General features: G+C 43.5%; 1 protein-coding gene across 5 annotated transcripts in view; it reads left to right on the plus strand.

Moving 5' to 3' along the window:
* The window catches only part of KANSL3 (KAT8 regulatory NSL complex subunit 3), an 83,359-nt gene extending 62,900 nt beyond the window's left edge, over positions 1-20,459 (plus strand). For 4 of the 5 annotated variants that reach the window (XM_056571349.1, XM_056571352.1, XM_056571351.1 and 1 more), the window contains exons 17-23: positions 7,107-7,188; positions 9,368-9,516; positions 10,034-10,155; positions 14,147-14,369; positions 14,479-14,588; positions 18,045-18,189; positions 19,962-20,459. In XM_056571349.1, the coding sequence (XP_056427324.1) occupies positions 7,107-7,188; positions 9,368-9,516; positions 10,034-10,155; positions 14,147-14,369; positions 14,479-14,588; positions 18,045-18,189; positions 19,962-20,428 (1,298 nt within the window). In that variant the 3' untranslated portion in view covers positions 20,429-20,459. The remainder of the gene's footprint in view (positions 1-7,106; positions 7,189-9,367; positions 9,517-10,033; positions 10,156-14,146; positions 14,370-14,478; positions 14,589-18,044; positions 18,190-19,961) is intronic. The other variant, XM_056571353.1, reaches the window with a different exon arrangement.
* Positions 20,460-25,252: the final 4,793 nt, after the last annotated feature.

Here is a 25,252-nt window from a genome sequence, read left to right on the forward strand (position 1 = left end):
CAGCCCATTTTAGGAGTTTGGTGTGACGTTATGTCCAATTTGAGTTTTTTCCTCCCTTTTATGGTTTAGTTCCAATACACACAAAGGAAATAAATATGTATATAGCAAAACGTGTTACTGCAATCCTTCATTTTCTTGAAAAATTTCAGGGGTGCTAACATTTACGGCCATGACTGTAAGTCTGCTAACTATTGGTGTCCTACGATAAATATCTGATCACAGGAACACTAATTGGTGATCTCCAGAGCGGCATTCGGATATATTCGGCAGTCCCAATAGAAAATGGACGGAGCAGTGTTGCGCACAGGAGAGACTTGGTTCCCTATTTTCAGGAGAGACAGTCTGAGGATAGTAGAAAATCGGTGTTCATATAACTACCTCGTGTTTGGCTGCAGCCACCTGTTTCCTAGTTGAATGATTTCAAGGAAATTACTTTTCTTATCTAAGTTACTAAACTGGTTTTCCATCCAAAGCAAACACCACAAAGAGAAAGCAGGCATTGTTCCAGAAATTCCACACTTCTCTTTTACTAGCTCTTCTGCTTGGATATAATTTTACTTTTAAGATAACCCTGCAGCAAGTTTCAAAAGCCTAGTGAGTAAATCAATAGGATTGGTGAATTTGATATAATACAGCATTAAACCTAATTCAGGCGGCCTTGTTGTACTGAGGTTTAGCTATCCATTTTACAAATTTAACACTTCAACCCCTTGCTGCTGTACTGACTAAATCTAATTATGTTTATTTGCCATCCAAAGATCCAGAAATTGTAATAATCCAGAACAGAACATATGGCTTCCAAATATCTGTGCCATACCAGTTCACAAGTTGTGCAACACACACACAATTACCTAATTGAAAATGTATTATATATTAGACACTACCATGTTGAAGAGTGGCTCTGTTTCTGCAAGATAACAATCATCTTTTTTTCAATCATGGACAACTTTTTCAACATGGAAATCTATAACTTGAGACGAAGAAGGGATGTATCCAGCTCACCGAAGGAATAATTAAAACATAACTTTTACTATTCCGGACTAAAACATGTTAACCAAAAAGTGCAAAGGGGGTGACAGTCTTAGAGGTATGTGTATATATATATATATATATATATATATATATATATATTTCTCATTTTAAGTTTTCTCTTATGCCATGACTAAGGACTCATGTAGAGTCCGAAATGCGTCGGCGAGTTGCTTTTAACGCACTGTCGCCCCCTTTGCACTTTTTGTTTAACATGTTTTAGTCCGGAACAGTAAAAGTTATGTTTTAATTATTCCTTCGGTGAGCTGGATACATCACTTCTTCGTCTCAAGTTGTCCATACGGAATACGGCCCGCTGCCTCCGTGCTCCCGATATCCACTGACCTGCTGATCATCTATACTTCCATATGAATGCTGTCCTAGGGGTGGTGAGCTGAGAATATATTTTTTCACATTTTTCATGGAAATCTATAGCAGTGTAATAGTGGAGCAGAATGCACATTCTTTGGAACTAAATAAAGTTCACTGCCCCCCCTGTGGGCCATTCCTGAGAACTTAAAAATTACTATTCAGTGACCATAACTATGTGCTCCACAAAACAAGGCCTGCATTATAGATGCTTGGGAGGGATAAGATAAACACAGAATCCTAACACAGATGTTCTCATGGGCCTAAGAGAAGAGGCCTTTAGTAGTAAAGAAGGCCACTGCATGTTGACTACATAGTTATGCATGTTAAATAGTGTTTTCATATTATTATGGATGGCAAGATGATCGCTTAAGTACTTGGGTAACAGTAAAGGTTAGATTGCATGATTTTTAGGATTTTAGGCTCTTTTCACAGTACTTTTATGGCTTCTGTTATGAAGGTAACTATACCCTTGGATCTGTTAAGTTCTGCCATAGTGTCTTGTTTTGACAGGGACAAAACATACTGTGCTATATATGTCAGAATCTCTGATAAATGCTCCTGATAAAGTCTCTGATGAGTGTTAACAGAGTCTTAGACATGTAAACATGTTTTTCTCTATCGGCTCCATTGGGGGACACAGACCATGGGGTGTATGCTGCTGTCTCTAGGAGGTGTGACACTATGGTAATAAAAAAAAGTCTGCTCCTCCCAGCAGGATATACCCGCCCTCAGGCCCTGAGCTAATCAGTTTAAGCTTAGTGTCTGAAGGAGGTGGACATGGTCTGGAATTCTCCAGACCAGGTCTTCAGATTTTTTGTTTTCCTAGTATAGGGACGTGTTAGTTTTTTAAAATTCCTTTTTCTTTTCCATTTTCAGGTGGGGACTCAGGGACTGCGGTTCCCTGTTTCCCCATTGCGAGTAAGGAGGCACAGACATTGTGTATATGCGCTGTTCACCCCCCCTAGCTGCACAGAGCCGTTCTCCTCACTGCAGCTGCCAGGGGACACAGACTAGGGTGAGAAAGTTCCTGTCTTTTTTTCTCATAATGTCCGTACCCAGAGCTGTTCCTCCCTCTAAACAGAAACCTGGAACGTCAGTGACTTATTTTGTCTGTAAGCACGGTAGTACCAAGATGCCTGGCTCTACCGAGCCCACTTGCCTTGCCTGCTCCACTGCTCCCCCTGGTACCCCGATGCCCTTTTGGTTCCGGTGGGTTCTGCCGCTCCACCAGCCTGGGTTTCTTCCCTGACCCAGTATATGGCTGACTTGACCCAAGTCTCCCGTTCGGTGGCTGAGGCCTCCCGGCAAGTGATGTCCGCCTTGAAGGGGTCTTCCCTGCGCAGGGCCTCTTAGAGGGCCCGCTCCTCGTCTCCACATACTTCACGCTCTCACAAGCGTACTAGGGGGTGCCTCGTCTGACTCTTCCATTGAGTCTTCAGATAGACGTGAGCGTTCCCCTCGTGGGTCCCGCCCCCCCCCCCCCCGTCATCTGGGCACAAACGTCGCTCCTCCAGAGGACGTTCTCGGAGGCGCCGCTCTGCCACGCCAGAGCCGCGTACCCGGTCAGGGTCGCCCCCCTCCAGGACTGCCTCTACCCCTCAATCCTTCAGTGGATCCACCAATCTCCCGGATCTCTAAGGCGACTACACTGCCTCTGGCAGATTCCGCTGCCTTCAAGGATCCCACGGACAAGAAGGTAGAATCCTTAGCGAAGTTTGCCTCTGAAGCAGCTAGCTCTTCTCTTCTTCCCATCTTCGCCTCGACATGGGTGTCCAAGGCCCTGTCGGAGTGGTGCCGAAAGCTCCATCAGGATATCTTAGCGTGATCCCCCCCAGAGGACCTATCTGCTCTGGCTCTCCAATGCTCTAAAGCTGGAGACTTCCTGTGTGCAGCTTCCATGCAGTTAGCCTGTTGTTCTGCCTTTGCTGTGGGTCACCTAGCGGCTCTCCGCTGCTCTGTGTGGCTTAAAGCTTGGAATGCGGATGCCGCTTCCAAAAGGTCTCTCACTGAGCTTCCTTTTACGGGTGGCCGTCTTTTTGGCAAACGCCTTGATGAGATTATCTCTGAGGCAACGGGAGGTAAGAGTTCCTTGTTACCTCAAAATAAGGCTCGCCCTACTTCCCAAAGGAAATCCTTTTCCTTTCGGACCTCTGGCTCCAGCAAAGGGCCCTCGCGGGACAAGAAGGCTCCCTCGTTCCGGGCACGCCCGTCTTGGAAGTCACACTCCAACCGGTCTGGCCGTTTTGCGCCCAAATCAAGCAACCGCAAACCCACTTCTGTATGAAGTGAGGCCCCCACCCGCGGTTTCTTCTCGGGTGGGAGGTCGTCTCTTACTTTTTCGAGACATCTGGACCTCACACATTCAGGACTTTTGGTTCAGGGACGTGGTGTCCAACGGTTACCGAATCGAATTTGCCTCCCTTCCGAGGGATCGCTTTTTTCGATCCCGGGCCCCCCGGTCTCCTTCTCTGGCGAAGCAATTTCGAGCGGCTCTCCAGTCTCTGCTTCTATAGGGGGTTATCGTTCCCGTTCCTCTAGGGGAACGGTTTCGGGGTTTCTATTCCAATCTTTTTGTGGTTCCCAAGAAGGACGGTTCTGTGCGACCAATCCTTGACCTCAAGCGTCTCAACCGTCATCTTCTTATCCGCCACTTCCGAATGGAATATATCCGTTCGGTGGTGGCGTCCCTGGAACAAGGGGAGTTCCTTTTATCGGTGGACATCAAGGATGCCTACCTCCATGTGCCAATATTTCCAGGCTATCATCGGTACCTCCGCTTTGCGGATCCGGAGGGGCATTTTCAATTCGTAGCCCTCCCCTTTGGTCTAGCCACGGCTCCTCAGGTCTTTACAAAGATCCTTGCGCCAGTGATGGGCCTGTTACGGTCGAGGGGAATCTCGGTGATACCCTACCTGGATGACCTTCTCATCAAGGCTCCAACCAGAGCCCAGACTCTGGAGAATCTGGACGTCACTCTCCACACTCTGGATCGCTTCGGGTGGATGGTCAACCGGGACAAGTCAGTCCTCCGTCCTACCCAGTCTCTAACCTTCCTGGGACTTCGATTCGACACGGCCTCTGCCCGAATTTGCCTCCTGCCGGACAAACGTCTGGCGCTTCTGGCGGGGGTCCGTTCCCTTCGGACCCAGGTCTCAGTCCCCATCCGCACTTGTATGGAAGTCCTGGGTCGGATGGTAGCAACTATGGAGGCCGTCCCCTTTGCTCAGTTTCATTATCGCCCCCTTCAACTGGCGATTCTCTCTCGATGGAACAGGTCTCCTCTGTCCCTCGATCGTCAGATTGTTCTCCGTCACAGGGTCCGTCAGTCTCTGCTCTGGTGGCTCCTCTCCCCCCTCCTTCTCCAAGGGCGGTCATTTCTTCCCCTTCACTGGCAGGTAGTTACAAAGGATGCCAGCCTGTCGGGCTGGGGCGGCGTGTTCAAGGATTGGACGGTTCAGGGACTCTGGTCTCCCCGAGAGACTCTTCTTCCGATAAACATATTGGTATTACGGGCAATTCTTCTTTGTCTTCTTCATTGGGAGTCCCGTCCTGTCCACGTCCAGTCGAACAACGCCACGGCCGTGGCGTACATAAATCGACAGGGCGGCACTCGCAGCTCGGCAGCCATGGCCGAGGTGACCAAGATTCTCACCTGGGCGGAAAGCAAGGTTCCGGACATTTTGGCGATTCACATTCCGGGAGTGCTCAACTGGGAAGCGGACTTCCTCAGTCGGTCCTCACCCGACCCCGGCGAGTGGTCTCTACATCCAGAGGTCTTCACGCAACTCTGCGACCTCTGGGGCATTCCGGACGTGGACCTCTTCACGTCCCGGCACAATCGGAAGATCCTTCCTTTTGTGTCCAAGTCCCTGGACCCTCAGGCTCTGGCCGTGGACACCCTAGGGATTCCTTGGGCGGGGTTTGCCCTACCCTATCTGTTCCCTCCTCTTCCGCTCCTTCCCAGGGTGCTGAGGAAGCTCAAAACAGAGGACGTCCCCGCCATTCTGGTAGCTCCAGATTGGCCCAGAAGGTCGTGGTACGCCGACGTAGTCAGGCTCCTGGACGACGCTCCACTGCGCCTTCTGCTCTGTCCGGACCTGCTCTCTCAGGGTCCTCTTTGCCACCCCAATTTACAGTCACTGCATTTGACGGCGTGGCGGTTGAGACTGCGGTTTTGAGGGCCCCCGGGTTCTCTTCCCAAGTCATTCACACCATACTCAGGGCTCGTAAGCCCTCCTTCGCAAGAATTTACCACCGTACTTGGCGGTCTCATTTTCGTTGGTGTGAAGCTCAGGACTTATCCCCTGTAACCTTCTCGGTTCCCCGTCTTCTCTCCTTTTTGCAGTCGGGGTTGGAACTGGGGTTGTCTCTCAGTTCACTTAAAGGTCAGGTTTCGGCCCTTGCTATTCTCTTCCAGCAGCCCCTGGCTTCTAATTCTCATGTCCGGACCTTCCTTCAAGGAGTGGCGCACGCTGTTCCTCCTTATCGGTAACCCTCTCCCCCATGGGACTTGAATTTGGTTCTGAGTGCCTTCCAGGGTGAGCCCTTTGAGCCCCTAAAAGAGGTGTCTCTCCGCCTTCTTTCTTGGAAAGTGGCGTTTCTTGTTGCTATCGCCTCCATCCGGAGGGTGTCTGAATTGGCAGCTCTCTCCTGCCGTTCTCCATTTCTGGTGATCCACCAGGACAAGGTTGTTTTCCGGCCAGACCCTTCCTTTTTGCCTAAGGTGGTTTTGGCCTTTCATCTCAATGAGGACATTGTCCTCCCGTTTTTTTGTCCGGCTCCTTCTCATCCTAAGGAGCGCTTACTACACAAGCTGGATGTAGTTCAGGCTGTTCGTTCTTATCTCTCCATCACTTCTTCGTTTCGTCAGTGTGATTCCTTTTTCGTCCTTACGGAAGGTCTTCGTAAGGGACAACCTGCTTCCAAGGCCACCATTTCTCGGTGGATTTGGTCCGCCATTTCGGAAGCCTATCGCTGTAAGGGGAAGATTCCTCCTTTCAGGGTTGTGGCTCATTCTACCCGTTCTGTTGGGGCATCCTGGGCTCTCCAAAATAGGGCCTCGGCCTCGCAGATTTGCAAGGCGGCTACCTGGTCGTCTTTGCACACTTTCTTGAGGTTCTACCGAGTTCATACCTTCGCATCGGCTGATGCTAGTCTGGGTCGTAAAGTGTTGCAGGTGGCAGTGGATCAGCCGTCTGCCTGACTGCTTATCTGCCCACCCAAAGGATGGCTTTGGTCCACGGTCTGTGTCCCCCAATGGAGCCGATAGAGAAAAGGAGATTTTTGTTTACTTACCGTAAAATCTCTTTCTCGGAGGATCCATTGGGGGACACAGCTCCCGCCCTTTTTGGGGTTTCCTTTGGTTCTCTGTCCGAGGGTGTGTTCGGTTCTGTTTTTTTTTTTTTTCTGGTTCTCGGACAGTTGGGTTTTTTTCTTGACCTGTTGGTCTCCTCCTATTGCTCTGGAACTTAAACTGATTAGCTCAGGGCCTGAAGGCGGGTATATCCTGCTGGGAGGAGCCGACTTTTTTTATTACCATAGTGTCACACCTCCTAGAGACAGCAGCATACACCCCAAGGTCTGTGTCCCCCAATGGGTCCTCAAAGAAAGAGATTTTACGGTAAGTAAACAAAAATCTCCTTGTTTTACCTTGTCATGATGATTGTACACTTGTCTAAATTTCAATCACTCTGCTTTTCATACAGCTTCAAAGTCTTCACCTGCAGCTATAATTGGGCAGTCTCCAGTGAATTCCAAAGAGATGACCAGCCTTCTAACATCCCCCAAGTACGTTCTGTGTTATAAATTTTATATACTGTGAATTCTGTATTTCCTTGTGTCAAGGTATGTCAAGTGGAAAACATGCAGATATTTTCATCATAAAAGGAAACCTGTTATCATTTTCATACTGCCTGAACAGCTAATATGAACCCATAGCTTCTGCTTGTCCCATGGGACTTGCGTGATAGCTATACCCAAACAGAGAGAGATATATCAATCAAGACTGGTAGGTTTAGCAGAAGCTACTGGAGACTTCCCAGGCAGCAGAAAAGAGATTACAGCTTCTCAAGTCATAGAGACCTATTAAGGTTTAGCTATAAAATCATATCATATGTGGCATCTGGGGCTTTCAAATAGAAGTTTATGGCTGCGCAAATAAAACTGCGCAAGTAAAACTGCTGCTTACCTGCAAAATGTTGCAAATGTTAACTGTCTATTTAAAAGCCCCAGCCTCTGAATGTAAGCATTGTTTGTTGATGCACGTGCTACTGTACCCATTCAGTTAATAAGCAATTTTTTTATGTAACTATAGAAAACAAAAAATACCGAGTGGGAAGTGTACACATCTACAGATTGTCATTGTTTTCTGTAGAATTAAAATATACATTCTAGGAATTTGAGGAGCCCTGTCAAAACCAGTGGAGCTCCAGACTTGATTTCTCCACCATAAAACTGTACAGTTGCCACTACTTAGATGCCCCCAGACCCTGCTATATCTATACAGCATATAGTTGTGTTATACACAGTTTCATCTACAGTCCCATGCAAGCCTATGGGACTTCCGTTACCTTACTGCACAAGCTCTGCTCTGTGTCGGTTCCGCTTTCATGCCATGTCCCTTCAATTTTGGGTAATTTTTTTCTTGTTTCCACTGAAGCTCGAAAATAGCATTTTAGCCTGATACAGCCACATCACAGGTCCTTCAACAACAATCTCTTCATCACAGCTCAACCCCACTTTGCTCCACATCTCCGGGTGAATGTGTCAGTCCGACTTGCAAGCCACACCCCTTCATACAAGTGATGCCCGTCTTTTTTCGGCCCTTTATTGTGAGTTGGTCTGGCTTGCAAATCACACTGCAAATCTCTCTCTTCATAACATTAACTCTTCATTCATGTGAGGACAAGAGCATCCTCATATGTTGCTTTTCCTCTCCCGCAAGGTTTAAGTTGGAAGACCGGGCAACACCGGGTATTCTTCTAGTAGTAATTAATGGGAAAACACAAATATTTCACCAAAGGAAATCTGTCCCATTGTTTTTGTGATTTTAATTCACACAATATTTATGATCATACCCTGGACAGAAACCACTAGGGGGTGCACTGTTATCACTGTTACCAGAATATTGCTAGTAGTAGGCTTGTAAATTTAAAGGAGAAGTTGTATGCAAAAATACTTGTCCTCTATCCAAAGGTTAGGGGATTAGTTTTAGATCGCCAGGGAGATCTTGCCACATGTAAAGTGTGTAGGGCAACCTTATCCTGGTGGAAATGTCTGGTGACTTCTATTATACCATTTGAACAGATTGTGTTTAAGCATATGGGGTGCCCTGAGAAATTTGAGAAGGTCTGGGAGGGGTTTTGCTCCTCTACACTCACACACTACACGGTGTCTGCCTTCAGAGCTTCTCTGGTAGCTCGTTTTCTCCCCTAAGATTTGTGGGCCAGAATGTGGGTGCCTCCCGGGGTCTCCATATGATTGTCTCCTATGCCCGCCATATATTATTTTGCTCTACTTGTATGTCCTTGCCTACAGTGTTAAGACCTTATGTTCCCCATTAGAAACTGCCTTATAAATGTTGATATTATTATGATAACTACTGGTGTAGTGTGCTACTACATGTGCTTGTTATTGGCATATATGCTGTCATTGCAGTCTTATGATCTGACATTACTCAGTTTCTGTAGTTTTTTTCTATGTATTCTGGACATTATTCTGCTCCCCTGCGAGGGATGCAGGGGCATTGTTTATTTTACCTGTGCACACAGTTTATGATGTTATTTTTTACTGTTGAATAAAAAAAAGAGTGTAGGGCAGACGCAAGTTATGAAATAGGTACTTTTCTTCCTGGCCTTTGCAGAATTACTTGTTTATTATAAACTGACATTTACATTTAGAGTTATCATATATACATAACTTCAATGTATTGGGTATTCTTTCTTTCTTATATTTCATTATCTCACAGATTGATATCTGAAAATGCCCCATCCAGTGGTGTCTCTTCAGCTCTGATCCCCAATACATCTGCCCCTAGTGCATTTCACTCCATTCAGAGTCGACTAGCTTCCAGTATTTCTCCTGGTGTGCAACACCAACAGTCAGGATCATTGACAGGTAAATTCCTTCATCCTATCGGATAACTAAAGGCAATGGACATCTTTTTATTTTTGCTTTGTACTTTGGCTCAAATGTCTTTTACTAAAAATGTTGTGTGAGCTCTATTTTTTCTATATGATTCTCTACTGCAAACTACCTTTTGTGTGCTCACTTTTCTCTCTCCAACCTGTGTAACTGTCCTCTAAGGTCCCTTCCCCCTGCTGCTGTTTATAACGCTGAGAGAGCAGAAAGTCCATGTGACGTTTTCTACATGGCTTATTTTTATGCATGTGGAAAACAAATCGACAATAAATTAAAAAAACAACATTTAAAAGGTCTCTAAGATGCAGTTAATAGCATTTATTGTGTTTGTCTGTGGCCATCTGAAAAGTCAAAGAGGGGTGACTGGGGCACTGAAGTGCCCTGTTTTACATTTGTTTTTTTGAAAAAAGAAACCCTGATTTTCTAGCCCTGAACAACCTATTTCATTCTGCCATACTAAGCACTATACAAAAATGTGTTCACTCTGTTTCAGGCACAAATTCTGGAACCTCTGCTAGCAGCCTTCTCCAAGGGTTGAGTTTCAGCCTTCAAGATATAGGTGGTAAATCACCTTCCCTCCCCAACACTACAGCCAACACTGGATCTACCACACAGGTAATTATTCCCTGATATTTTAACTAACACAAAGGGGCTTCATGTGTTTACGTTTTTAAACCATATAAAAATCTGCTGATAATAATGTTCTTTAGTATTTCTTTTGAAATACATGGTTACTAGAGTTGAGCAAACTTCTATAAAGTTCAGCTCGCAGAACTTTCCAAAAAAAAAGTTTGTTTTGAGACTAATAAATTCTGATTGAAACTGCAATTCAATAAACCTTACAACTTGTGTATAATACTGCCTAAGAACTCTTAACCTTTGTATAACACTATTCAAGAAGTTTTAAAGTGGTTTTAAAGCTGTATGAATATTTATGAGGTGGGAGGGCAAATGGGAATTGCCCAAAGCTGGCTATTTACATATTAGCAATAAAGGCTAATGTAAAACAAAAATAGAGAAACAGAAACATAGCCGCACATCCACAATTTTGTATTTTGATCTACTTGCTTCTCTGTATAATTTCAAAAACTAACAGGTTGTTAGTATACATTTTGATCAAAAAGTACAAGCCCACTCACCACATCCATCAAGGCCACCTAGTCATAGTGGGTCCCTAACCTAACACAGTCATAGTGCCGGGCTGTGACCCCTGCCTCTGTGACACCAAGCCCACAGGGGGAACTGCCCAGTGGCCTGGCAGCCCCATTGCTGCCTGACCAAGCCCCTGGCTCAGAGCCACCCCACAGATAAAGCATCACAGCAACAATGGCCGCCACAGAGCAGTTTGAACACTTACCATGTGGTCCCCGCCAAAGGGCTTGGAGAATGCTAGGAGGAAACCCATATGCAGTATTAAAGGCTAATACCAGGTCCATGTCTCGAACGGTAGCACCAATCCGAGTGAGGAATAGATCATTTAAATCTGGTTGACCCGTACAATAACCCTGTGTATTGGGTTTAGTGTGAATAAACCAGCTCTCAGTTTCCCTTTTAAAGTGTACCTGCCACCAAGTAAAGTGGGATTATGTTCTTCCTTGTCTGTTCCCCTCTTCATCCTGAGTCGTCTGCACTTTTTCTTTTTAATTTTGCCCATTATTTCTTGAGTTATGCCTTTTATAAAGTCTGCTCACTTCCCGCGAGCTTTTTCTGCTGCAGGGGGGCGTTACCCGGCAGGCGTGACATCACCTGAAGCCTGCCAAGTAACTCTTCCGCCCTTTCCTGTTCTATACTGCGCTCGTTCTTGGGAGAGCGCATAGAACAGGGAGCCAATCACGGCAGGCAGGCTGTGAGTCCCCTTCTCTATGTTATGCACAGTGCGAGGCATACAGAGAAGAGATATCGGAGCCCGTCCTGCCCGCCGTGCACCGTGCTTAGCTAAATAAACACAGCATCAATAATATGGCAGGGCGTTCACTATGTCTCGTGTCTGAGAGCCCTGTGCATGGCATGCATAGCGCTCGCTCCTGCCTACATGGTTGACAGGCAGGGAGTGAGAGATATGCAGAGCCACGCTCATGTCCCGCCCCACCAACACTTCCGGAGTTCGGACTTGTGCCTGTCTGGCACAAGTCCGAGGGCTATGCAGGGCCTGCTGAACGCTACAGAACAGAGACCCCTAGTGGCCACTTTTTTAAAGGTAAAAAAATGATGGAAAGATTGATATATATATTTTTTTTAATGAAGATATATGGAAAATAGGCATAACATTAGATAAGGAATAACATAGCAAACGTTTTACTTGATGACAGGTACTTTTTAAAGGCATAAGAATGGTTAAACCGAAAGCAAACTTTCCTGCACATAACTAGCACATCACAACACAATTTTTCAAGAAACGTTTGACAACAAGGTTTAGCACATGTACCATACAAGGAGACTGTGTCATGCTAACCAAGACACAGCGCAGCCATGATGTTGGTTCTGTTATTAGCAACAACATTGCCCAATCTCAGATTACGAGCAGAGGTCCAGTGGGAAACTTCCTACTGCAGACAGGAAAGCAACTCCTCCGCTGTGTAGCTTTTCTCGCCCAGGCTTAGCAGATGTAATAAAGTGTGGCAGTGCCTTACTTTGCACCGATGGTAGGAGGAAGAGGGTAAGCTATGCTGTACCCCATGGGAGGATGCAAGATGTCTGTGGAGGAGGACATGGATGAGGAGGAGGAGGATAAATGACAGGTATCAGAAGTTAACCCTGATCGGCATAACTGTGGAGGTGTCACTACTATTTCCTGGCCTCGTTGCTGTGGAGCCTCGTTCTGCAAGATGTTGACCTAGTGGGCCTTAAAAGACAGTGATGAGGACAAGACAGAGAGACTGCACTGCCTGTGGAATCTGCCAGTTAAAAGGGTACTCTGGTGGAAAACTATTGAAATTTTTTTTTTTTTTTAAATCAACTGGTGCCAAAAAGTTAAACAGATTTGTAAATTATGTATAGGAGAAACAGGTGATGTCCAGCACAACCGCAGGATACTTCCTTAGAGCTCTCCCACTGTCAATCCATACAAGTCCGCTGTATACAGTGGCCACGATACTGGGAGTGATCTTAGGTGTGCTGGCGGTGGTGCTACCGGATAATGCACAAATCGCATAGACAATGTGGTAAGGTAGAAAAACGATGCACTCACCGCAATAGCAGGTAAGAAAACTTTCTTATTTATTCAGGACCGGTGAAGAGACATAAAACCAGCGTGTGGAGGGCAGGGGGTGCAGGACCTGCGGTGTCCTGCACCCCCTGCCCCCCACACACTGGTTATATGTCTCTTCATCGGTCCTGAATAAATATGAAAGTTTTGTACCTGCTATTGCGGTGAGTGCATCGTTTTTCTACCTTACCACAGTTTTGTAAATTACTTCTATTTCAAAATCATAATCCTTCCAGTACTTATCAGCTGCTGTATTATCCAGAGGAAGTTGTACAGTTTTTTCCAGTCTGACCACAGTGCTCTCTGCTGACACCTCTGTCCATGTCAGGAACTGTCCAGAGCAGGAACAAATCCCCATAACAAACCTCTCCTGGGCAGTTCCTAACATGGGCAGAGGCATCAGCAGAGAGCACTGTGGTCAGACTGAAAAGAACTATACAACTTCTTATGGGAGTGTACAGCAGCTGATAAGTACTGGAAGGATTAAGATTTTTAGATATAAGTAATTTACAAATCTGTTTAACTTTCTGGCACCAGTTGATCTATTTATGTCTGTGCTCATTAGTGCAGTGACACTGCTGGGATCTGTAATGCATTAGAATCACTGGATACAGTAATGCAGGTCAGGCAGCTGCACATTGCTTTGCTTTTTGCTGTACAATGCATTGCTCAAATTGCTGTGTGATGTAGTGTAAAAGCTTTCTATGGCTGGGCTCTATAGTTGTTCTGTGCTCACTGCTCATCTTGTCTGTCCAAAATGGTGGCTGCAATGGAGTGCATACGGTTTTATCACTCCTGTCTCCTGATTGGCTTGGAAGCTGTACGATAGCAATGCTTGGATAACTTGCAGTTATGTGATCTTGCTGCTAGCTGCAAAGTATTCTGGGCTACCTTTATGTTATCTATGTTCCTACTTCCTCGCCCTATGCTAAAATGGCACAAAATTGCCATGTGTTCCTCATCCCTTCTATAATAGCGCTGTCGCCGGGCTTGCGCTAAGCGAACCTGGCAAAGTTCTAATGTTCTCCATACATCATTTTAGGCAAAGTTCTGAACATTAATGCACATGGAGATCATAGAGAAGATTTTCCTGCTCTCCTGCTGCAAAGATATGCTTCCATTTTGAGCATTTAGTCTAACCATAGACTCCTTCTGCACATTTTTATTTGTACCCCTGGACCAGGAGCTGACAGGAGATTATTCTGGTGTCATAATAAAAGCCCCAATCCCACTTATCTGACTGCAGTAAATATGTACTATCTCTTGAGTTTAGCAGTGCTGGTGTTAATATGCTAATTTCTGAATACTAAAGTTTTGTTTTAGTTTTTTGTCACCTTCACTGCTTTTTTAATTCACCTTTCGACTAATAAATAATTATATTAATCATTTTGTTTGTGACAGACAATGACTGTTAAAGCTCCTGCCCCCCTCCAAGGATTGGCAACTATCACTACAGGAACTGGCACAATCCTGCGCACTATACCTGTAGTCACTGCTTCTTCCTCACTTGTGGCATCAGCTGGTGGGAAACCTACTGCAATTCATCAGTTGCTTACAAATGGAGGCCTAGCAAAACTGGCTAGTAGTATCCCTGGCCTGGCACAGTTATCCAGTCAGTCAACAGGTAGCAGTGTAGACAGTTTTGTCTTTTGAAACTTAGATTCTAAAAAAAAGATGATCAAAATATGTATATATTTTTAATTAATAAATTTTTTTCTTTCATTTTGCACTAGGTTTAAAAGCACCAACCACCATCACAGTCACCCTCCGTGGTCAGCCAGGTCGTGCAGGCACGCTCAGCCAGGCTAATATGGGAGCCAAACAAGATGATGTCTCCCAACAGGTAAAAGACTTTGCAGCATATTAGGATTTCTTATAAAGGTGTATTCTTATGGCAAAAGTACTTTTGTTTACTGTCTCAACTGTGTTTAATATATTTTGTTCACATAACTTGAACAGGTGAAACACTTGCCAATTGTTGCAAAGGAGGGGAATTTCTCAAACCATTGAGACTGCTTTTTTTTTCGTCTAAATTTGTCGCATGAAAAGACGCAGGTTGGCCACGTGCGACATTTTCTGCAACATTTCATTTAACGTTTAAATTTCATTACCATCAAGTGTTCTTAGTTAGAGCTTTTTGTGCAGTGGTCACTGATTTATCATGTGCGACTTTTTGTGAAATGTCACACGGGCCAGATTTATAAGTGATCACAGGGCAGGTCAACCCTGCCATATATAAGTCTATGCGACAATTGTATTAAGGTCCATGTGACATTTGATACGATTGTCGCACGGCCGACACTACTTCTGCGACATTTAATCAGAATGAAGTAGAACAGTTCTATGGGGATTCATCAAAGTCTGTGCACCATTCGATAAATTTTTCCATACGTCTGCCACTTTCTCCACAACATTTGTGCTCTAAACAAGTTCAAAGCTCACACCAGTCTTCATAAATGTCTTTCTTAGTGTATTTACATCCTCATACGATTATCTCGACAGAAAGAGAAAAAGTTATAGCTCAAGCTGTAGAAACAAGCTGTATTGACACATCCTTAAAGGGGTACTCCGCCCCTAGACATCTTATCCCCTATCCAAAGGATATCTTTGAATGCAAATTTTGGGTTGCACAACTTGTACAGGTGAAACATGTTTATTTAGTTTCAAAATAAATAGATAAAATAAATTCCTGGAATACCCCTTTAAGAATGCACCTTTTTATCCCCTATCCAAAAGGATAAGATGTCTGATCGCCGGGGTATGGCTGCTGGAGACCCCCGGGATCTCGGCTGCAGCACCCCTCTGTCATTACTGCAAAGAGCTAACTTGCTCTGTGCGTAATGACGGGTGATACAGGGGCCGGAGCATTGTGACGTCACGGCTCCGACCCCTCGTTACATCACAGCCCGCCCCCTTAATGCAATTTTATGGGAGGGGCGTGCCACCACACCCCCTCCCATAGACTTGTATTAAGGGGGCGGGCTGTGATGTCATGATGCTCTGGCCCCTGTATCGCCCGTCATTATGCACGGAGCGAGTTAGCTCTTTGCAGTAATGAGGGGTGCTGCAGCCGAGATCCCGGGGGTATCCAGCAGCCATACCCCCGCGATCAGACATCTTATCCTTTTGGATAGGGGATAAAAAGGTGCATTCTTAAAGGGATATTCCAGGAATTTATTTTATCTCTTTATTTTATTTTGAAACTAAATAAACATGTTTCACCTGTAGAAGTTGTGCAACCCAAAATTTGCATTCAAAGATAATTTGCCGCTCTGCATACTACTGATGCAATTTGGCATGTGATAATATGCCCTAAGACTCTTACATTAAAATTTACATTCACACCACATTTTGAGACTCTGGCAGCCAGATCCAGTGCCGTACCCCATTCATCTAGCCAGACAATGGGTTAGTGACTTTGTTCGGTCAATTTCCGATCATATCCTACTTTTGGCTCGGACTGAAAACCGAAACAAACCATGGTTTTCAGTCTGGCCCAAAAGCCAGGTACATTTGGAAAATGACCTGAATGGAGTCACTAGCTGACACCCTCCAGCTCATTGAATTAAATGATTTACGGCACTGAACCAGCAGAGATACAGCAGCTGCTTTTCAAATTCTTACACCGGACATCGGAGGCTCAAAACGTCAAGTGAATGCACCCTAACTGGTATTTAGCTTGCAGAGGATTTTATTGTGTATGTGTAGAAAAAGGTTACATTGACTTTTGGGAAATGTAATACTATTACAGTTATATATATAATACCACAAGCAGATCCTCCCCCAGCATTGGCTTTATCATTCTTTATATGTTTGATTATAGATAAAAATGAACAGTAGGTGCTCACGCAGATAAATGTAATATATTGCTGTAAATCCTGTAAGGATTACAGAGCCAAAATGCTGTATGCATTATAACAAAGGTATTCCTTCCTTGTGGCATTACATCATGACGCTTTGCAATACAGAGTGGTTTTCCTTAATCTCCCCTAGTGTCTATGGGGGAGATTTATAAAAACCTTTGCAAAGGAAAAGTTGAGCAGCAGCCCATAGCAACCAATCAGATCACTTCTTTCATTTTGCAGAGGCCTTGTTAAAAATGAAAGAAGCAAGCTTGTTGGTTGCTATGGGCAACTGGGCAACTTTTTGTCTGGACAGGTTTTGATAAATCTCCCCCATAATCTCTGTAGTAAAGAGCTGTTGGAAATCTATGTGCCACTATACAGCCTCCAGACATGAGTTCAGGTGCATCTGTTTTCTGGGCTGTTACTTCCAAGACATAACAATAGAGGTTTTCAGAGTTAAATAAAATCTTTCTTGACCCCTTCTGAGCCTGGTCTTCTTCCTTAAAGGGTACCTCTCATCAAATAAACTTTTGATATATTTTAGATTAATGAATGTTGAATAACTTTCCGATAGCATGTTAATGAAAAATATGCTTCTTTCTATTGTATTTTTCCCGATCAGTCCTGTCAGCAAGCATTTCTGACTCATGCTGGAGTCCTAAACACTCAGAGCTGCCAGCCTGCTTTGTTCACAGCCAAACAGGCTGTGAACAAAGCAGGCTGGCAGCTCTGAGTGTTCTCCTTTGTGAACAAAGCAGACTGGCAGCTCATAGTGTTTAGGACTCCAGCATGAGTCTGAAATGCTTGCTGCCAGGACTGGTAGGGAGACACCTAGTGGTCATTTCTTCAAAGTGGAAAATTAAATAGAAAGAAGCATATTTTTTAATAACATGCAATTGTGAAGTTATTCTGCATACATTAATCTATAATATATCAAAAGTTTTTTTGATGAGAGGTACCCTTTAACAGTAGACCTGGGTAAGATGTTTACTACCTTTCAGCTGTTCTCTGATGTTTGTTAATCCAGTTCTTTAGTTGGCATGTTGTATAACTAGGTGGTCCTTCTTCATATTATATCTCCTATTTAGGTAATGATTAAATTGTATGCATTTTGATGCCTTAGGTGAGAAAGTGCAAAGCATATAACCACTTATACACTTCTTATAAGGCAATCTATAATAGTTCCAAAGTTGTTTGGCTGTTCTTTACTGTTTTCTTATGATATTTGTACAAGGGATCCCTTGTTGGAAATAGAGGGAATTATCTTTTTAACCAATACATATATCACTTACAGTTTGTAAAGGCCATAGTATAGATGCTTTTAGACAGGTAAACCTACCTAACCTCAGTTTGAAACACATTTATGGCAAGGGAAGAAAAGTCACTAATTGTTAGCGAGAAATATACTTTGCATGAACTGGACTCTAAAACAATGTCTCTGCTGTGATCTCCAGGCAATAGAGTCTTCCACCACCACGGTGTCTGCTAGTAAACTTCTCCCCCCTCTTGTGACAGAGCAGTGCAAGGTAGCAACATCCAGCGACAGGACACCTGGGGAAAAAACATTGTCAATAGTGCGTGCTGTGACGCCTCCAGCAGGTGAGATGTTCAGTGTTTGCACCTGCGGCAATGTAATAAAAGTTTTAGACTTGCATAATAAACACAAGTATGCAAGCACTTACTGGGGATTTTTTTTTTTTTTTTAAACTTTGAGACAATGACTGTTAACAACAACGAAAGTTAAATAAATTTTACCATGCCGAAATGTATTTCTGTATATAAACCTCGTGTTATTGATGGTGTTTTTTTTTTCCTTTTTTTGCTGCTGCATAGTGTTTTTTCACTAGTATAGAAGTCCAACTTCATCCTATTACAGGGATTATAAAAATCCCTTAGAGAATTGTCAGGTTTCCCACTTGGTAGGTCTGAAAAACTGTGGCTTATTCTTGATCCATACAGTGCTTTTCCATTCAGAATACACAGCTCTAAAACAGAGTTTTACAAAGATTGTACCGCTTAATGGGAGTTGTAGTATAGGAACAACTGAAGGCTGTAGCGGTGCAGTGGTGATCTCCTATACTGGATACCAACACACTTTACGGCCGGTATTCGGTATGCTGCAAAATTCAGAGTAGTCTGTCTGCATAAAGATAGATGACCCCTAGTGGTGGCTATTTTAATTTTACATTTTTTTGTAAAATTTACTTTTTTTTTTTTTAAATAAGATGACTTTTTTAAATATACATTTATCAGTAGTACTACAAAATATAAAAAGATTTTCATAATGACAGTGCCTCTTTAAGGTACGTTCAACTAATGGGATCTGTAGAGTGGTCAGTTTACATCAGTTCATCATCGATTTAAAATGGGATATGTTCAACTATATAAACAAGTGTCAAACACTATGATCCTAGCCTAAACAAGGTTTTTAGGCAAAGTTATGTATATGCCTCCCCGTGCAGTAAAATAATATAGGCCAGCATTCTTCTCTCCCCTGCAGCTCCCACTGACAGATCTTCCAGTCCCTGCTCCTGTGCAGTTTTGCCACCTTCTGATGATGTGCCACTCCTCACTCAGCCAGTCATTGGAAGGGGAAAGAACAGCACAGGCAAGGACCGAAACATGTGACAGCAGGAGTTGTGGGGGAGGGAAGCATTATTTCACTGCACAGAGAGGCACATACCTAACTTTTAGATTTGCCTGGAAAACCAATTAAAGGGGTATTCCAGGCAAAACCTTTTTTAATATATATATATCAACTGGCTCGGGAAAGTTAAACAGATTTGTAAATTACTTCTATTAAAAAATCTTAATCCTTCCAATAGTTATTAGCTTCTGAAGTTTTCTGTCTAACTGCTCAATGATGATGTCACGTCCCGGGAGCTGTGCATGATGGGAGAATATCCCCATAGGAACTGCACAGCTCCCGGGACATGAGTCATCAGAGAGCAGTTAGACAGAAATAACAACTCAACTTCAGAAGCTAATAACTATTTCTACATCTGTTTAACTTTCCGGAGCCAGTTGATATATAAAAAATAAAGTTTTGGCCTGAAATACCCCTATAATTGCCATAAAGCATACACCCTTTACGTGTAAGGTCTATAGAGAAAATACAGGAAGGAAATGTGTTTTTCCAATTTGGCCACTCTCTGAGATAGTTTTTTGGGGCATAATATGTGAAAAAACAACAACTTTACAGCAAAATATGTCGGGCACCTAATTGTTTTCTTGATCTGTTGCTACATGCAGCAGTCCTCAATGTGTGATGTAAGCTAAACCATCAGATGTACCAGTAGTATATTTTTCCTTACTCAGTTCTGCTATTAATAGTGTTACTTATTTTTTTTTTTCACTCTTCTTTTCTATAGTAACTACAAGTCCACCGAAGACACTGTACGTCATGTCGGATGCCAAACTTTCTGCACTTACCAAATCGGTGGGCAGCGACATGAATTCTCTGCCCCTAAAACCTATGACTTTACAAAGTTCCTCAGCGGTCACCCCTGGAGCGGTGACCTTTTCTACTCCATCTCTTGCCAGCACATCAAATCCAGCCTGCACAGTGGTGCTGTCGAAGATTGGCTCGGTTTTGCAAGCTTCTCCTAAAACTGTTATTTTGACAAGGACAGAAGCAAATGATAAAACAGGAAACCACCTAAGTGCTGTGGAGAGCTTGGGCAGGGTACCATCTGTCGTCGATGAGGGCAGCACCATAATTCACAGCCGAGAATCACTGGTCAACAGGCAGCTTCTGCAACCTGCTTTAATAGCATTGTCTGGCTCTAGTAATATGGTTCAAAGTCCTGGGACCTCAGCCAATCAGAAAACACAATGACTACCCGCTTAGTAATGGGAAACCTAAACAAGTAGAAAAAAGAAAAAGGTTTTACAGCAGTGGTCACACAGGGGTGTAAGAAATATTAAATAAACGTTTAACAAGGTTATGTTTATAAACGTTTATAAAAGTTATGCTCGATGCGGACACTTTGAGAAATAAAGTTTACATGCGTGATGTAAAAACAAAGGATAATTCGCGCCTGCTAAGCAGAAATCCAAAGACTTTTTTTTTTGTGGTGTCAGAGGTAAATTTTGAGGTACTTGCACGGGCAAGTAATTAACTTCACTGTAATGTAGATATTGTAGAGTTTAACCAGAAATTAGCGCAACGTTTTACACTCGCGTATTGAGTCTTCATGGCATTTGACATCTGAGCAGACCACCAGACAAAATAAGCTGCTTGGATGTTACCATGAAAATTAATGATGTAAGTGTAATTTCCTTATAGCTGTAAGAGAACCAGCAACTGCTTATTTGTGTATATCAGCAAATAGAACATAGGATTTATTGCTACAGGAACTTAATGGAGTTACTGGAAGCAATTGATCAAAGTCTATTTTAATAGTTTTCTTCCACATCATAATGAAAACCATAATCTGATTGGTGTCCTGTTTAAGTCCAGTTTAATTTCTACACTAGGTTTCATGTAGGAGGAGAGGTGTGTCTGCATTTTTGTTTAGATCTTTGGCACCACTTTATTAGGACATGTTAGCATACAGCTTATTGGAAACCTGTAACCTGGTTAATGAATAATAAGTTTACTGTATAGTTAGCGGAAATGTATCAATTGTACATGTTTGTAAAATATGTTTAAGGTATGGAATTTTAGCTTTGTATTAATTACAGGTCCATATTACACTGTCAATGTGTCATGTAAATCTAATTCCACTTCTAACAATGATTCACAGTTTAAACACACATTAGTTGTCACTGTTGTAATATAGTTTTATACTGAACTTGAAGAGTTTTGTTTTCTCTGTTTGGATCCATAGCTGCTTTCAGAATTCTCTTGGTTGATCCTGTTTAGGCCATAGTCACATCATGTTTTACTGGCTGCTTTTGACTTATATGGTATATATATATATATATATATATATATATATATATATATCATCCATACGGGCCCATATGTCAGCTTACTGCAATAGACAACACCTTCTGTGGGTTTTCTGCAGTGGGTTCACATTAGGGATCGACCGATATTGATTTTTTAGAGCCGATACCGATAACCTGTGAACTTTCAGGCCGATAGCCAATAACTTATACCAACATTCCATGCATTATATGGGCACATAACAGGGGGGGACTGTCATGTGCCCCTACATATAATGCCCCCCTGTCATGTGTCCCTCATATATAATACCCCCTGTCCTGTGACCCCCACATGTAATGCCCCATGTCCTGTGTTCCTCACATATAATGCCCCCCTGACATGTGCCCCTCACTTATAATTTGCCCCCCTCACTTACAGTGTGGATCAAAAGTTTGGGCACACCAGGTAAAAATTTGTATTAATGTGCATAAAGAAGCCAAGGTAAGATGGAAAAATCTCCAAAAGGCATCAAATTACAGATAAGACGTTCTTATAATATGTCAACAAAACTTAGATTTTATTTCCATCATTTCACTTGCAAAATAACAGAAAACAAAAAAATTTTGTCTGCAAAAGTTTGGGCACCCTGCAGAATTTATAGCATGCAAAGGTGAGACCTGCCAGTGTCATGGATTGTTCTCAATCATCAAATGGGAAGACCAGGTGATGTCAATCTCAAAGGTTTTAAATGCCCAGACTCATCTGATCTTGCCCCAACAATCAGCACCATGGGTTCTTCTAAGCAGTTATCTAGAAATCTGAAACTGAAAATAGTTGACGCTCACAAAGCTGGAGAAGGCTATAAGAAGATAGCAAAACGTTTTCAGATGTCAATATCCTCTGTTCGCAATGTAATTAAGAAATGGCAGTCATCAGGAACGGTAGAAGTTAAAGCAAGATCTGTAAGACCAAGAAAAATATCAGACAGAACAGCTCGCAGGATTGTGAGAAAAACTCTTGTTTGACTGCACAATCCCTCCAGAAAGATCTGGCAGACACTGGAGTTGTGGTACACCTATTCCACTATAAAGAGATACTTGTACAAATATGGTCTTCATGGAAGAGTCATCAGAAGAAAACCTCTTCTATGTCCTTACCACAAAAATCAGCCTTTGAACTTTTTGCAAATGAACATATAGACAAGCCTGATGCATGATGGAAACAAGTTCTGTGGACCAATGAAGTTCAAATTGAACTTTTTGGCCGGAATGAGCAAAGGTATGTTTGGAGAAGAAGGGGAACAGAATTTAATGAAAAGAACCTCCAACTGTTAAGCATGGGGTGGATCAATCATGGTTTGGGGTATTGCAGCCAGTGACACAGGGAACATCTCGTGAGTAGAAGGAAAAATGGATTCAATAAAATGTCAGCAAATTTTGGATGCTAACTTGATGCCATCTGTGAAAAAGCTGAAGTTAAAGAGAGGATGGCTTCTACAAATGGATAATAATCCTAAACACACCTCGAAATCCACGGGGGATCACTTCAAGAGGCGTAAACTGAAGGTTTTGCCATGGCCTTCACAATCTCTTGACCTCAACATAATTGAAAATCTATGGATAGACCTTAAAGGGGTACTCCGCCCCTAGACATCTTATCCCCTATCCAAAGGATAGGGGATAAGATGTCAGTACGCCGCGGTCCCGCTGCTGGGGACCCCCGGGATCCCCGCTGCCGCACCGCGCTTTCATTACAGCACAGAGCCAGTTCGCTCTGTGCGTAATGACGGGCGATACAGGGGACGGAGTAGCGTGACGTCATGGCGCCGCCCCTCGTGACATCACGGCCCGTCCCCTTAATGCAAGTCTATGGGAGGGGGCGTGATGACCGCCGCGCCCCCTTCCATAGACTTGTATTGAAAGGGGCGGGCCGTGACATCACGAGGGGCGGAGCCGTGACGTAACGATGCTCCGGCCTCTGTACTGCCCATCATTACGTGCAGAGCGATCTCGCTCTGTGCTGTAATGATAGCGCGGTGCCGCAGCGGGGATCCCAGGGCTCCCCAGCAGCGGGACCGCGGCGTACTGACATCTTATCCCGCTATTCTCCCTTAGTTGTCCTATACAAGGAACAGCATACAGCTGGCACTGCTGCTTCCTCTCCAAGCACACCTAGGATCCTCAAGCAGTGTACACAATCAGTCCAATTGTTGCCTTGGATGGTGCCCTATCTTGAAAGGTAAAGTATGCGAAGTTCCAATATCCAAAGAATGAGATTGCACTCTTCCAATAGGTAAACTGCAGTTTATTTGGATAACATCGGTTACAGACAGCACATGGCCGAGGGGCTGTTTCTCGCCACACAGATCACTTAATCGTGACCTTTGATATTAGTCCAAACCTCCCTTATATACAAAAACTTTATTAGTATAACACCTTTAAAAACTTGACATACACATAGTGCAACTTAAAAACACTAATTGGGGCTACATTCACATATAGATAGTTCAGGAGTACCAGCAGATAACTGAATAGTTACTAAGAGCGAAAACTCAGTAAAAAACCAGAATGACTCAAAGTCAGTTCGAAGCATTTAAGAAAAAGTTGGAGAAAAAGATTTTACCTATTCAAGCTGATACAAAGGAACGTAAAAGAAACGAGTTTTTACATGATAAACAGGACTATGACGGGGGACATGTCTTTGGAGCCATCAAAATCGTAGATACCAACGCTCTCAGGATCTCTGGACTACGGACTCAGGGTCTGACTCGAGTGGAACTGTGGACATTACACCCTCAACATCAAAAAATCCTGTTAGCCAAGTGGCTGAGAGGGATAGACAACAACCCCCTTTAGGAGGCACACAAGAAGGGGGCAACACAAGACGGTATCCCAAGAGGGGCGGTATGAAGAGGAAGCAGGTTACTTGGAGGCAGTAAGTAACTCTCTTCCTCCTAATTCCACAGATACACTGAATGTCATTAATCTTACCACACATGATCTTTCAGATAATTGCATTTCTGTTTTGGGTAAAGGACTTAATTTTTGCATAGCTTCAGATTTAGATTTTTCTCTATTTGCCATTGATTTGCATAAAGCAGGAATAAAGATCAATCTCAATAGATTTTTCACCACCAACCAAACCCACACGTTTGGGGAGGTTATGGAAGGCGAGAAACCTCTGGAAATTGGCCTGCTGGGCTTTTCTATGAACCCTGATTTTGCAAAACTAGATATTCATACCATACAGACACTCATGGATTTAGCTGGGGATAGCAGTAGTAATGATACACTGTCAGAAATTACCCCTTTTACGGGAGGAGTACAGTAAAATTTTAATCCTCCTTTGTCGGACGGTTCCATTATTCACAGGTTTATGGAGAGTGTATTACGAGATGTGAAATCTCTGATTTATCCAAGAGCACCCCAAAATCTTACGAGAGAGGAAAATTAAGCATTAAAATGGCTGTCCCAAAAGGACGATATTATTGTGAAACTGGCCGACAAAGGCAGAAACTTTATTCTTTTATCCAGAGAATACTATTTAAAAGAAGCACCCTGTCAGCTACAGGACACTAGCACTTATGTAAAATTAAGCAAAGATCCCACCATGGAATATCAGAATAAAGTTCGTTCTTTCCTATGTAGAGTGGTGGGACAAAAGGCAAAAAAAACTATTAATAGACCATCCGATGCGACCATATTGGTACTGGATCACTAAGATCCATAAGGATAGCAAGTTCCCTACAGGCTGGCCCATTGTTGCAACCCCTGTCACAATATTGGATTG

The sequence above is a fragment of the Hyla sarda genome, chromosome 4 (assembly GCF_029499605.1).
Source record: "Hyla sarda isolate aHylSar1 chromosome 4, aHylSar1.hap1, whole genome shotgun sequence".
NCBI lineage: Eukaryota > Metazoa > Chordata > Amphibia > Anura > Hylidae > Hyla > Hyla sarda.